This window comes from Manis javanica, chromosome 13 (genome assembly GCF_040802235.1).
Source record: "Manis javanica isolate MJ-LG chromosome 13, MJ_LKY, whole genome shotgun sequence".
Lineage (NCBI taxonomy): Eukaryota > Metazoa > Chordata > Mammalia > Pholidota > Manidae > Manis > Manis javanica.
The window spans coordinates 94,693,059-94,707,492 of NC_133168.1; the positions used below are offsets into that span (position 1 = coordinate 94,693,059).

The 14,434-nt window shown below is 57.8% G+C and overlaps 1 protein-coding gene across 1 annotated transcript; it reads left to right on the plus strand.

Moving 5' to 3' along the window:
* The first annotated feature begins 1,203 nt into the window (after positions 1-1,203).
* LOC140845430 (uncharacterized) lies at positions 1,204-8,062 on the plus strand. The gene is made up of 14 exons (XM_073219509.1): positions 1,204-1,510; positions 1,650-1,827; positions 2,061-2,215; positions 2,355-2,568; positions 2,803-2,957; positions 3,097-3,473; positions 4,254-4,469; positions 4,807-4,910; positions 5,396-5,465; positions 6,195-6,260; positions 6,604-6,675; positions 6,896-7,017; positions 7,126-7,236; positions 7,600-8,062. Exons 1-13 carry the CDS (start codon positions 1,360-1,362, stop codon positions 7,211-7,213), a joined length of 1,968 nt encoding a protein of 655 aa, XP_073075610.1. The 5' UTR covers positions 1,204-1,359; the 3' UTR covers positions 7,214-7,236; positions 7,600-8,062.
* Positions 8,063-14,434: the final 6,372 nt, after the last annotated feature.

Consider the following 14,434-nt stretch of genomic DNA (forward strand, 5'->3'; position numbering starts at 1 on the left):
CTCCCAGGGCCCTCCCTCGAGAGTGGCCAACAGGACCACTCCAGAGGGCCTGGAACCTTGTTCCCGGGGGCACCCCGTGCCTCTCCTTGCTCGCACCCCAGGGGGCTGGGGGACCGCAGGTGAGCCACAAACCTCCCTCGTCCTGGTGGTTCCTGGATTTCCCACTGACTATATCCCTGCTGCCCCTCTCAGCGAGATGGTGAGCTAACTCTCTATCGGAGTGAGCTCAACATGAGCAGGGTTCCCCAGACGGGCGTGAGGAGGAGGCAGACAAGGCGCACAGCATGGGAGGAACGAGCTCCAAACACCAGCCGGAGCACTCCCGAGGACGCTGACCAGCCGACCACGGACCAGCGGCTCCCCCGGTGAGCACCCACCCCATCCTCGGCACAGTCGGGCCTCTGCCCACAGCCCGCGGTGTGTCTTGCGTGTCCCCACATGTGTCTGAGCCGCAGCGTGCTCCTCTGATGGGCAGGGTGGCTGGCGATCAGCCTGTTAGGGTGCCCATGGGTAACACGGGAGGAGCCTTAGAGGGGCTCCCCTGGCGCCCGGCACTGTAAAGGACTGCCGGCCAAGCTGGGCCACTTCGGGGCTTACTTCTCTGTACCCGATGAAAAGCCTTAGGCCTCACCCATCAGTGGCCTGGAGCCTGGCTCATTTGGAAAAGCACATGGAAAGCAGCCTTTGGAACGGAGGCTCGCGATTCCCTGTGGCTGGGCCCGGTCCTTGTCCTCACTGTGGCCACATGAGGGACCTCTGGGGGCAGCAGAGGGGTACCTGGGAAGGTTCGGGAAGGACTTCCTTCAACAACAATAGGTATTTGTGCACACCCTTTGGGGACACTTTGCATAATTGAGTGAAGGAAGCAGACACAATACTGGAACCCCGTCCTGGGCCGAGTCGGGTAGTCACTTCAGGCGTCATGCGCAGGTTACGGCCGGGGAGAGTCACTGGTAATGTCCTCAGGGCCTCCTTGAGTTACAAGGGGCCTTACAAGTGGCCAGAGGAACTGCAAATGTGAGCATTCACTGGGTCCAGTGGGGGCGCTGCCCGTCTCACAGAATGGGGGGAGGAGGAGTTTGGGGCTTGGGGCAGGAGGAGCCCAGCAGAGCCCAGCGGTCACCCATCTTCAGATTCCCATGGGCGGACTGATGACTAGGGACTTCCTATTCGCGAGGATGGGAGAGGATGGGGTCCCAGGACAGACACGCAGGGTCAGGAAGGGGGAGGGGCAGGTGCCTGGACAGGCAGGGGAGTGCACAGGGGCCAGGCCCACACAAGGGTGGACCCGGAGGGCAGTGTGGCTGGAAAGACCAGGCTTCTCACTCTGCCACCCACCGGCCTTCCCGCAGCCCCAGGATGGGACGGGCTAGGCGCGTCGTTGCCTGGGAGCCCGAGAGTGCGCCCAGGGTCCACCATGACAGCCAGCCTTCATCCACCCTGGAGGGCCAAGTCCTCCACCACTTGGTCCAGGAGGAGCACCTGGGACCCACGGTGGCAGAGCTGGAAGGTGAGGGGCTGCGGCCAGGGGACCGTCTAGGGTGGGCTTCCCAGACTGGGGTTCCCTTCAAGGCAGTGAGGGCTCTTCTCTCATTGTAAGTCAAGGGGAATCAGGCCCGGGGTGACCCTTTCTCTGTGTCCTGCTCCAGACCCACGGCAGAGGCAGCTGGCCCCAGTCCAGGAGCTCCCTGAGACCCCTGTGCTGGAGCGACGGGAAGTGTCACCTGCCTCAGCCCCTGCAGAGCTGGAGGATGTCCCAGCAGTGGCCTCAGCCTCAGAGCCAGCCTCTGAGCTGGAGCCCCATGAGCACACAGTAGAGCCCAGCAGGTCACTCATCTTCAGATTCCCATTGGCAGGCTAATGACTGGGGACTTCCTATTCGGGAGGATGGGAGAGGATGGGGTCCCAGGACAGACACGCAGGGTCAGGAGGGGGAGGGGCAGGTGCCTGGACAGGCAGGGGAGTGCACAGCGGCCAGGCCCACAAAGGGGTGGACCCGGAGGGCAGTGTGGCTGGAAAGACCAGGCTTCTCACTCTGCCACGCCCCGGCCTTCCCCCAGGCCCAGGATGGGACGGGATAGGCGCCCGGCCTGGGAGCCCGAACATGTGCCCTGCACCATCAATGCCAGCCAGCCTTCATCCACCCTGGAGGGCCAAGTCCTCCACCACTTGGTCCAGGAGGAGCACCTGGGACCCACGGTGGCAGAGCTGGAAGGTGAGCGGCTGTGGCCAGGGGACCGTCTAGGGTGGGCTTCCCGGACTGGAGTTCCCTTCAAGGCAGTGAGGGCTCTTCTGTCATTGTAAGGCACAGGGAATCAGCCCTGGGGTGACCCTTTCTCTATGTCCTGCTCCAGACCCACGGCAGAGGCAGCTGGCTCCAGAGACACGGGGAGGGCCGGCTTCGTGCCTAGAGCCCGTCCCGGAGCTCCCTGAGACCCCTGTGCTGGAGCGATGGCAGGTGTCACCTACCTCAGCCCCTGCAGAGCTGGAGGATGTCCCAGCAGTGGCCTCAGCCTCAGAGCCAGCCCCCGAGCTGGAGCCCCATGAGCACACAGCAGAGCCCAGCAGGTCACTCATCTTCAGATTCCCACTGGCAGGCTAACGACTGGGGACTTCCTATTTGGGAGGATGGGAGTGGATGGGGTCCCAGGACAGACACGCAGGGTCAGGAGGGGGAGGGGCAGGTGCCTGGACAGGCAGGGGAGTGCACAGCGGCCAGGCCCACACAAGGGTGGACCCGGAGGGCAGTGTGGCTGGAAAGACCAAGCTTCTCACTCTGACAACCCCCCGGCGTTCCCCCAGCCCCAGGATGGGACGGGATAGGCGCCCTGCCTGGGAGCCCGAGCATGTGCCCTGCACCATCAATGCCAGCCAGCCTTCATCCACCCTGGAGGGCCAAGTCCTCCACCACTTGGTCCAGGAGGAGCACCTGGGGCCCACGGTGGCAGAGCTGGAAGGTGAGGGGCTGTGGCCAGGGGACCGTCTAGGGTGGGCTTCCCGGACTGGGGTTCCCTTCAAGGCAGTGAGGGCCCTTCTGTCATTGTAAGGTGCGGGGAATCAGCCCCGGGGTGACCCTTTCTCTGTGTCCTGCTCCAGACCCACGGCAGAGGCAGCTGGCTCCAGAGACACGGGGAGGGCCGGCTTCGTGCCTAGAGCCCGTCCAGGAGCTCCCTGAGACCCCTGTGCTGGAGCGACGGGATGTGTCACCTGCCTCAGCCTCTGCAGAGCTGGAGGATGTCCCAGCAGTGGCCTCAGCCATGGAGCTTGTCCCGGAGCTGGAGCCCCATGAGCCGTCGGGCTTGGGGCCCATGGCACCTGCAGCAATGGCACCGGGCCTAGTAGAGCCAGACCCGGGCCTGGAGCCTGCCCACCCCTGTCCTGCGAGCACCCGGGATGTGACGAGAAAGGAGGAGCGGAACATCCTGGTGTTTCCCTTCTGCCTGGTGGCCGAGCAGCTGACCCTGGCCTTTGCGGTGAGCGGAGCGGGGTCTCGGGTTCGGGGGTGGGCCTGCCCTGTGTCACGGGCTGCCCCTGACCGGCTGCCCCTGACCTGCCGCCCCTGACGTGGACTCCTGTGATCTCGGCCCACGTTCCAACTTCCCCCTGGACTCACCATGTGCCGCGAGAGACTCTCCTCACCCCCAAGCCCTCACTGTCTACAGGGGGACAGTAGGGCTGGCACTTAGGGGTCCTTGCAGACCAATGATTTGGAGCGGAGGGAAAGGGGGCAGGGCCTGGTGGGCTGGGAGGGGCAAGGCAGGGGAGGGGTGCTCAGGGAGGTGCTGCCAGGGCCTTAGGTCCTCGGGCCATTGGCCTGGCAGGCTTCCATGGCCTCTGCACTTCAGAGCCCGCTGCCATGGATCTGACTGCATGGGAGACAGACACCAACAAAGGCCCTGGGTGGAGTTGTTTAGGGTGAAACTGCACCTGAGTGGGCAGCGGGATCCACGGGGTGGCAGAATGGGAGGCAGATGCCCTAGGATGGGCAAGTGTGAGCTGCCTTGTGCGGCAGGGAGGAGGTGAGTGAGGGTGCCTGCGAGCAGAGCCCCTCCGCTCCCCACCACTATGGGGTCCTGTGCATCCAGTCCTCGGCGCCTCCTTGGACGGTGTCCAAGGCCTGCACGGCCACGAGGCTCACAGCACGTCCCCAGCTGCCTGGGCTCCAGGTCTGACAGGTGACCCTGCCTGGGAACAGGGGCACCAGGGGCACCAGGGGCACAGCTGGATGACCCTCCCTCCCTTCTGATCCACAGACGCTGTACAGCAGGATAAACTATTTTGAATGCAAGGCCTACCTACGGAAGCAGTCACAGACGGGAGACATTGAGCGCCTGGCCCCCACCATGCATAGGGTCCTGAGGGAATTTGACACCTTGGTAGAGCTGGTCACCACTACCTGCCTCAGGACCCCAAGCATGACAGCCCAGGACAGGGCCCGAGTGGTGGAGTTCTGGATCCGGGTGGCCAAGGTGAGTCATGGGACGGCCCCCTGGGTCCATCTTGGCATGCTGGTACCTGCTCCCCTCCTTGGCCAGCTCTCAGGATGGGTTCCTACGGTCTGCCCTGCACCGTCCCTGGGCCCCTCCTGCCAGGGGCATGCGGACATGGACTTGCAGGCCCCGGGGGTGGGACAGCCATCCCTGGCCCCTTCCTTGGGTTGAGCTACAGTCCTCCACTCAGGAGGGCTGCACAGCAGGTACCAGGTGGGCTGGGCTCCCTGAGTGTCTGTCTCCTTAAGGTCAGGAGTTCATGGGGGGACAGAAGCAGAGAAGCAGGCCACGCTCTCAGCTCTGTCTTCCCTCCCAGGAGTGCCACGTGCTCAGGAATTTCGCGGCCCTTCGTGCCATTCTCTTGGCCCTGCAGAGTCGTGCCTTAGGTCGCCTGGAAAGGACCTGGGGATATGTTTCCTGGTGGGTAGTCCTGTCCCTGGGACCGGGGCACGTGAGTGGACAGGGACACCCCCACATCTTGCAGTGTCGCTCAGTGGGCTGGGACTTCCTGGGAGGTGGCAGAGCCTAGGGGCAGGGATGGCGGGCTCTTGGGGACCCCTGTGGGTTAGGCCATGGGTACCTCTGCAGGAATCAGTTTCCTCCAATGTCAGGTGTGGGGTGAAGCCCATTGGAGATCTGGAGCTTGTGCTCTGCAGCAGGAGGTCTCTGCCCCAAGGACAGCGACCTTGCCCAAAGCAGATTCACCCCCGGGAGAACTGGGAATGGAGGCCCTGGGTGGAAACATGGAGCCCCTCCACAGGCCACAGATTCCCCAGGGCTCAGGGCCGTGGTGGAAAGCCTCCTGCAGGCTAGTGGACCTTCTAGGATCTCCAGGAAAAGGGGTCGGCCCCAAGGCTCTCCACCTGCTGGCCATGTATCTCCCTACTCCTCTCCCCTCCCCTTAGGAGGAGCACCAGGATGTATAAAAACCTGACAAGGAAGGTCAAGTGGGTTACCAGGAAGCGTCTCCTCAAGGTAAATGGGGGCTGGAGGTCTGGAAGGGAGGGGTCCTCGGGGCAAGTCCTCTGCCTTGCTGTGGCACAACTTTGGGGAGGACTCCAGGTGTGCGGGGTGAGAGGGGGAAGCTGATGGTGAAAGTAGGGTCTCCCAGGCCCCAAGGGTCTTGTCTGTCTCCCTCCCTGGCTCCACTTGACTGGGGGCCTGGCATCCAGTGAGGACCCAGAGGACAGGCCCCCGTCAGGGCTGGAGCTGGCCTGGGGTCGGCAGCAGGGGTGGGGCCTGTGACTGAGCAAGGTCGGCTTCTCCCCTGGGATCCCTGAGCTTGTCACTGCCCCTCTGTGACCTCGTGCTCCTCATGTGCACATGGAGGGTTGCCGTCACCCTGGGGCGTGGGCCTCCCTGGTGAGCAGGGTCCAGGGAGCCCAAGACGCGCTTCAGTGTGTGCCCCACCCCCCACCTGGTCATGTGAGGGGAGCCGTGCTGACAGCCGGGTGACAGTGAGTGCTCAGGGCACCCTGGGAGGCAGAGGGACCTCCCCTGACCCTCTCAGGGTGGCGGCCATGGCCCAAAGACCCCCATGAGTTTGTGTGTGTTGGAGCTGGGGTCGCTCTATGCTGAGAGCCTGCGGAGGTGGGGACAGCATAGGTGCCAGGGGGCTCGGGCAGGGCATCCATCCACCACGGTCTGGCTGTGGGAGGCACGTGGGAGGGGAGCAGGAGCACCTGAGTGTCCTGGGCCTTGCAGGAGCTGGAGTCCATATTGAGGGCAAGGCAGCGGGACCGCATGGGACCCGAGGAGAGGAAGAGGAAGGTGACAGAGGCGTGCCGCGGGTCATGGGCGGTGGGGGCGACCCTGCACCGGCTCCTGGTGCCACCAGTCCTGAGCTGCCGGCACTGGGGTGACCAGAAGGAGGGCGAGAGCAGCTGGGTACAGGGGGAAGTTGGAGGACAGGTGCAGGGCCCACAGGGCCTGGGATTGGCCAAAAGCCAGCCCTGGGAGGGACCAGGAGGGGAGAGCTGGGCGAAAGGAGGTGGGGAGGCAGCACAGGGTGGTCCAAGGGAGCTGGGGGGCTGCGGTGTGGGGTTCAGGGGAGGCTCTGTGGGTGCCCCTGGGGCAGGTGGGGACTCATCACCTCCTCACCCGGGTGGCACAGGGCATGGTCCCCTACCTTGGATTGTTTCTGGCTGACCTGCCTAAAGAGAAACTCCTGGAGCATAATGAGGACGTGAGTGAGCCCAGAGGGGCCCGAGGGGGGGGGGAGGCAGGATGGTGAGGTTCAGAGAGGAGAGAGTCCCCAATGAGGAGCGCGGACCTATCAGCACCGGGCCACCCCTCCGTCCCCCACCTTTCCTGAGAGTGGGTTCCCGTGTGAGCAAAGATCCAGCACCATCCCGTGCCCCACTCCTCACCCCCCCAGTCTGCATCCTGTCCTTCCTCTGCCCCAGGTCGCTACCCTCCAGGACGAGATCATGGTGCACAAGCACATGGCCGGGGTGTATGACCTGGAGAGGGACGAGCACTTCATGTCCTTTGCCCAGGCCATGGAGCCCCTGGACGAGGAGCAGAGGTGAGGCCGGCCGGAGTCAGGCGTGGGCTGCAGCTGCCGGCAGGCTCTGGGAGAAGGGCCCCCTGACATGTGGCTCCAGAGGCTCACAGGTGTCCCTCTGTCCTGCAGCTACAGCCTGTCCTGCCAGCTGGAGCCCCAAGGCCAGGGGGCCGGCAGAAAGGGACTGTTGCAGTTCTTCAGGTCCCACAAGATGTAAACTTACAGGCCGGCCAGGGCCAGGTGAGCTTCTGGGCTGGGGCGATCGGCAGGGGGTGGGCTGCTCCTCAGCCTCAGGGATGCTTTGGGCCATGTTGGGTGTGGGAGCGTCCTAAAGACTGATGGGGCTGGGGTCCCAGCTCCACGGCTGACCGGTCCTGTCAGACTGAAGGGTGGTCCCCTCCCCCTCTGGGACCCAGCCTTCTCCTCTGTAAGTAGGTGACGCTCAGGAGCCTTCCTGTGACAGGGACTCCCTGGGTGCTGGTGATTGACAGGACCCTCCGCACAGGGCGCAGAGCAGTGGGGCAGTGGGGACGGGGTGGAAGCAGGATAATGGGGGGAACCCGGGATAACCTGCCTCTTCTGCTCACCCGCGTGGCCCTGTAGCTGCTGTCATCGGGCCCTCGGCCCTGCTGGTGTCCTGGCTGCATGTGGAGGAGACCTTCTTCCCCTTCGGGCAGGCGGCACCTGGCGCCCCAGGACCCCAGCCTGCCTGCTGCTCCTCCTCCTCCCACTGCTCATCCTGAGCCTCTGCTGGGGCAGGTGCTCTGGCACCTCCTCCATCGGCCGACTTCGGCATCTCCCCAGGATGCCGCTGCATCCTCAAGGGCCTGTACGTAGCCACTGCCAACCTGGCCGCCTTCGTGCTGTGTCCTACCCTCTGCTCGTGGCCCGCTGGACAAAGGCGAGCCACCCCACCGTGTGGAGGGATTTCCCCTTCGAGTAGGTGGCCTCCCGCCGTGACACCAACTGCTGCCTGGGTGCCATCAGTCACCGAGTCATAGCCACAACGGTCCAGGAAGAGCTGGGGCCCGTCCTCACCATGGCCAGCCTTTCCCAGGATGGACACAGAGATGATGCAGTGCTGCATGGGACCACCGCCCCCTGGGTGCCCAGCGGAGGCATCCGAGGCTGCAGGGGTGACCGGCCGTCGCAGGGTCCCGGGACATGCTCCCAGCGGAGCCCCTGTGCAACTCGCTCCCCTCATCCCTGAGAAATAGCCTCCCCAGGCGCAGTGTGCTCTGGGTGTTGTGTCTGAGGTTTATGGGGACTGGGGGTTGGGGTCATCCGTGTGCCGAATGTAATAAATGCTGAACGGATTGCCACCACACTGCTCTTTCTTCTCAAAGCTCTGCCCCTCCTGCAGACATCGTGTGCCCCAGCCCACCCCACCCCCAGCCCTCAAACTCTATGACGAAGGGGTCCCTGACCTACGCAGGTTTTCCTCCGTCCTCTGTCCTCCCCCTGTAAGGTGCTCAGGAAGAGCGGGGCGCTCCAAGCCCCAGGGCGGCACACCTTGGCAGGACTGGGGAGGGCTGTTCAAACAGAAACTGGACCTTCCTTCCTGACCCCTATAGGTTATGATCAGACACCAAAATCTACTCAGTAGATGCCCCGGGGTGTCTCTTCACGTCTTGAACACCACTGCAGATGTCGTAACCCAAGTAGGTCAGGTCCCAGGGCTGCAGGGCGCCAGTCTAGCACTGTCCCATTTAATGACACACAGCTGCCCCACACATTCCAAGAAATTCCTTTCCAAAAAATGTTGAACTTGGTCTCAAAGCACCTCCAAGATGTGCACTCCTTTCATTGGGGGCCTTTCTCTGAGCCCAATTTCTCCATGCTTCACACCTCAGAGCACCCACCAAAGCTCCCAGGTCCCCAGTCCTCCTCCATGGTGCCCCTCAGCCATCCATCCCCAGGCCAGGCTGGTGTGAGGCCCCTGGTATCCCGCTCCTGGCTCCTGGCTGAGCGGCCTGACGTCTGTGACAAAAGGCTGGGGAGGCTGAGCGGAGGCACTGGGCTCTGATTCCCCCCATAACGCTCCCCCAGGGCTCTCAGGATGTGTTCTCCCTCCCAGGATGGGAGGCCTGGCCTGCAGGGGAGCTGCAGGATCAGCACAAACACCCCCTTGGGGGGCTCCAGACTGGAGACAGTCTCCAGGTCTTATGCTGCAGGTGGAGACCCAGACTGGGGACTGGGGAAGCGGAAGTGGGCCCTACTGACAGCCTCAGGTGACCAGGAGACAGGAGGTAAAATTGGGACACCCAGGCCACCCTCCTCCTCCTGGCCCTGCCCACAGCACCCTCAGAGCCATCTGCCTGCACGGTGGTCCCAGGGATGACCTCAGGCTCCCCAGCCACATAGGGAGGGAGGTTTGGGCAGAAGGAGGGCAGATGGGCCTCTGGCAGGGCGGTGGCCCAGGTCAGACCTGTCTTCCTGCACGGCCCACCAGCTTCAACCCTAGAGAGATGAACTTCTGGGCCCAGAAACAAAGCAGTAGGCCTGGGACTGCTGGGTGGTCACTGCAGCCAGCAGTCCGTCCTGCCCCGGTGTGTGCAGGTGCCCAGAGCATGCCACGCCCTGGACTGCTGCTGCTGGAACACCAGGCTCACATGGCTGTGTGGCCACCCTGACTGTGGGCTGCAATGCACCAGGTGCGCGACTCTGTGCCCAGGCACGGGGCTCTGGGGACTCCCCGTCTTCGGGCTCCTCAGAGAAGCTAATGCTGGATTTCTTGTTCACGGAGTCGAATAACGAACTTAGGAAACACTAAAGGTAGGAGAGCAAGTGCGAGGCTTTTATTTAGAGATGAAGCAGGCAGGCAGAGCTCCTGGCTTGCACCTGCCCGGAGGGCTCAAGACAGCCCTGGGTTTCTGCGTCGTGTAGGGGATTTACAGGTGGTTGAGAGACAAAGGGTAGGGATGCAGACCGGCTAAATGGCCCCCAAATGCTTATTTTTGAAGAGACAGTTAATTTCTTATCAGTCTTCCAGATTATTTTGCAGAGTTAACACAAGAAATTTACTGCTCTGATTCTTTCCCAGAACAGCAGCTTCTTGGTTTGCGAGCATATCAATCAAGACTGCCTGGTCCTGCTCCCAAGGTAGCTGAGTCATTGTCCGCTATGTTAAGATACCCATTTTTTGACTTCTTGGGTTTTAAAATGCAATCTTATCTTGAAGATGGAATCTTTTCTGTTTTTACTATGTTGTTTGTGACTGGGCTCACTTGCCATTATTACTTGCCTAGGATGCAAATTGTTCGATTAGGGCTAGAGGAAGAAAAGCAGCATCTGGGTAAAGTTAAAGAAAATAAGCTGGGCCTTTTAGCAGGCTAAAGTAAATTTTACAATAGTGTCATTTAACTGACACAATGAAGACAAGGGCTATGCTGAGGTATTTTCCTATCTGGGGGATATTCAAACATTTCAGGCCAAGTTACACCTGGGCTTTTAGTTTTCATCAATCTCACAGAAGAATGCTTATATCACTTTAGAGAATTAATGTGACTGACTTTGCTTAATTGTTTCATATGGAGTTTCAGTAGGGGTTTTATTCCGGAGGCCCCCCCTACTCGGTCTGCACCCACAGTCCCTGTGTCACTACCACTGAGGCTCCGTGGCTTCCCTCCCCAGCTGCTGCCATTCTCTCCTTGTTCTTCCTCCAGGCTTCCCTTCTGCACTCTCCAAGCTCTGTGTTCCCATGCTTGGGGCACCCCTCTCCCCCTGCCCTCCCAGCCGTCTCCTTTCCCCATCCCTCCCCTGGCCTGGGACTCCTGTTAGGAGGGCGTTGTGTCTTCTCCTCGGTTCTTGTCCCTGCCGCAACCAAGAATTGAAGGGCAGGAACACAGTAGTGTGGGCTACCTCAGAGAGAGAGGCACACTGAAAGGTTGCCGGTTCCCCCTTTTATGGATTTTTCAGGAATGTGACAAAGGGCTAGGGGTGTGGACTTGTTAAGTGGTCTCAAGATGTTTTTCTTTGATGAGACATGAAGTTTCTTATCAGTCCTCTGGGTAATTCTGCAAAATTAGCTTAACACAAGAAATGCACTGCTCGGAAGCATGTGGGATGCATGTGGGATGCATGTGGGAGCATATCAATTAAGACTGCCTTCCTTACCTCTAAGGTGGGCTGAGTTATTGTATGTTCGCTAAAGAGTATGTTAAGTGTGGATAAAATGGAAGTTCCTGTGGCCAGGATTCTCACCTGGGCCTTGTCAGCTAGCTCACTACACGTGTTTGGGCAATATGTTGCTATTGACTCTATAGAAAGAGCTTCCACCCAGTGCTCTGGGTGACACGGTGACACAGCTGCGAGGCTGCAGGAGAGCAGAGCAGAGGCTGGAGTGGTGGCAGCACTGAGGTCAGAGCCCCAGAGGATGTCTGTGTGGGATGGCTGTGTAGGCAGAGTCCCAGAGGACTTGCTGCATGCAGACTCGCTCTGAATGGATGGGATGTTAGTGATTGAAAGTTGGGTATAACCCCTTCACCCCAAGAACATTTTACTGTCATTTCTTTGGTCACATTGAATCCATAGTGAACTTTGCCCAGGGTTGAAACCCACTGGCAGGACATTAAAAATCTTACTTCTTAACTTCCTGGGTTTTAAAATGCAATCTTAGCTTTAAGATAGAATCTTTCTTGTCTTTACTATGCTGTTGTTTATGGCTGGGCTAGCTTGCTAAGTGAACTGTCCAGTTCGCAAATTACTTGATTACGGGATGAAGGAGGAAAAACAGCATATAGGTTTAAAGTTAGAAAAACAACCTGGGCCTTTTAGCATGCTAAAGTAAATCTTACACACGATTACAAACAATTAGCACAATAAAAACACAGACTACTTTCCTTCACCTGGGGAATATTACTGATCTCACTGTGCATAATGCTTAACACAGAGTTCTGATAGGGGCTTTCCTTGCACGTAGTCACACTGCTCTGACTGTAATTACCCTGCCTTGCTCTTTCCAGAGGCCCCCACCCTCACCCTATTGTGTCTAAGCCCAGGGTCCCTGTCTCAAGCTGAGCCTGGGCAGCGACGCAGCCATGGGAGGAGGAGACTTTGCTCGGAGATGGTGAAGATTCAGGCCTCTGCAGAGGCGGGGGGCGGTGAGGATCTGCGCCTCACCTCTGTTGGCCCCCAAGTTCTCTCCTGATGGCCCCTCTGCGACTGTGCCTGTCTTAGGTTGTTCCTCCCTTGAGGAATCTTACCCGTCTCTGGCTAGCCAGCCATCCTCCCGGGCCAATCAGGGCGAAGTGAGGCATGTGGGTGAGAGAGAGGCGGCGTCGGTTTTCTGCCTCCTTGGCTGTTTATGCCTCCGTGCCCAGTACCTGCTTTAGGGATCCCTTGCCAGCCGGCACGGTCCCAGCTCAGGTAATGGCTCAGGTAATGTTGAGGCCATTTTTTATAACGTAAGATATTTCTTCCAAAACAACACAGTAGTGAAGTTTCAGAAAAAATTTGGTTTGAGAAGGAAGGAGAAAGATAACAGAACCAGCAAACAGGAAGAAAGATGAAAAGATTGGAAAAACCTCAGCACAAAACGCTGGGCATAGCTGGGAACTCTCCCCCTTCTCTCTTTTACTGAAGTTGTAGGTGATGTTGGGTGCCGAGGGACGCAGACTTCTGCGGGGTGGTTTTCACCCTCATTTTGGGAGCTGACCGCTGTATGATGACGTTTGACCAGCTGTGCGGGGAGCCAGCGAGGACCTGTAACAGACACGCCCTCGCTCCCAGATAAGCACCACTGCTGGCATCTAGTTTTTTACCAGTTTAAGAATAAGAAACCATAAATGACAAAAGACTTGCAATTTACAATGGTTAAAGAGCTGAGGAAAACTTACAATAAGACAGTGGATATAAGGATATTTGGAAAAGCTGTAATGTCAAACACTGAATAAAGTTTAGCATTATTCCTTTGACAGTGCTTTCCAGGTAATTACAGCTGAGATAAATGTAAGCCAAATTAGCCAAATTTTCCCTAATGAGGAGAAAAAATTCCTCTGGCATGTTCCAGGGGGCCTCTGGAAAATAACAAGAGTTACTTAGAGGTAAGAGCACCTTTCTGAATTTGGTGTTGGTGAGACAAGGGACCGTGGGTTTAGGCAGAGTAGGGTGAGGGCCTCCGGAGAAAAAGCAGAGCAAGATCATTACAGTCAGAACAACGTAACAATGTGCGAAGAAGTCCCTAGCGAAACTCTGTCATAAGCATTACGCAGTCAGTCACACTAACTCTCTAGGGTGAAGATACCAGAGTAGGAATATAGACACTACCGTGAAATCAGTTCAAGCTCAAAAGGCCAGGAGCGACTCGGCCTGGAACGTCTGCGTGTTCTGCAGATGAAGAGTCTCTCAGCATAACCTGGGACTTCTCTGTATCAGTTAGATCATGACACTGTAAAATTTACCTTAGCTTGCAAAAAGGCCCAGCTTATTTGTAACTGAACCTGTATACTGTGTTTATTTCTCTGATCCTAACCAAGTAATCCACAACCTGAGCAAATGATTCATTTAGTAAACAAGCGCTATAAACATCTCAAAAAGTTAAGAAGTAAGATTCTTAACACACTTTAGCAAACAGGGAACAACCCAGCCCACCTTGAGGTCAGGGCAGGTGGTCTTAATTGACATGCTCCGAGAGGGACAATGCTATCCTGAGAAAGAATCACAGCAGCAAATTTCTTCTGTTACTCAGCAAAAATGAGCATTCTGAGAACACTCAACAAGTCTGCACCCCTAGCCCATTTACTCCCATTCTTGAAGATCCTCAACTGTGCATATATCCCCTAGACAATGACCCTACCACGGAGTCTCGTATCCGCCCCCTGGAGTGAGCTGGGAGCTTAGATAGGCTGGTGAAGACCAGACTCTATTCAATACCCTGGAGATGTTACTTTTACAAAGGCAATGTGCTATAAACAATGTTTTCCCTTCTATTTATTTTTCCAGTCAGCTCACACAATACACTTCTTGTTACTGAGAGCCACCAGTAGGGAAGCTCACTGTAATTAAAAGATTGATCTTCTGGAAACAATGCTTAATAACAGGCATAAAAAACTGTGAGTAATTCTGCATTTTAAAACACTGTCCTCAAGTTAATTTAACCTGAGCTGTTTGTGCACCACATGGAGAGTCTAGAATCAGTACGTACAGGCTGAAATCAGTGGACCACAGAGAAGAGGAGACAAACTCCAACTGGCCACTTCCTTGAGATCAGGGGAGCCTTGTGAAAAAAAAAGCAGGGGAACAAACACACATTTTATATGCAACAGATGATAACAGTTCAGATTTGCAATGGGAATTTTTTGTATTTTCTGTGTTCTCTACAGGAAAAATCTATCTTTATGCACATATGCACATATATTAATGTGTGTGCAGCAGGTATAGTGGGAAATACACTTGGTATCTTCAAAAGACAAAAATAAAAGTGGTTCTCAGCAAAAAA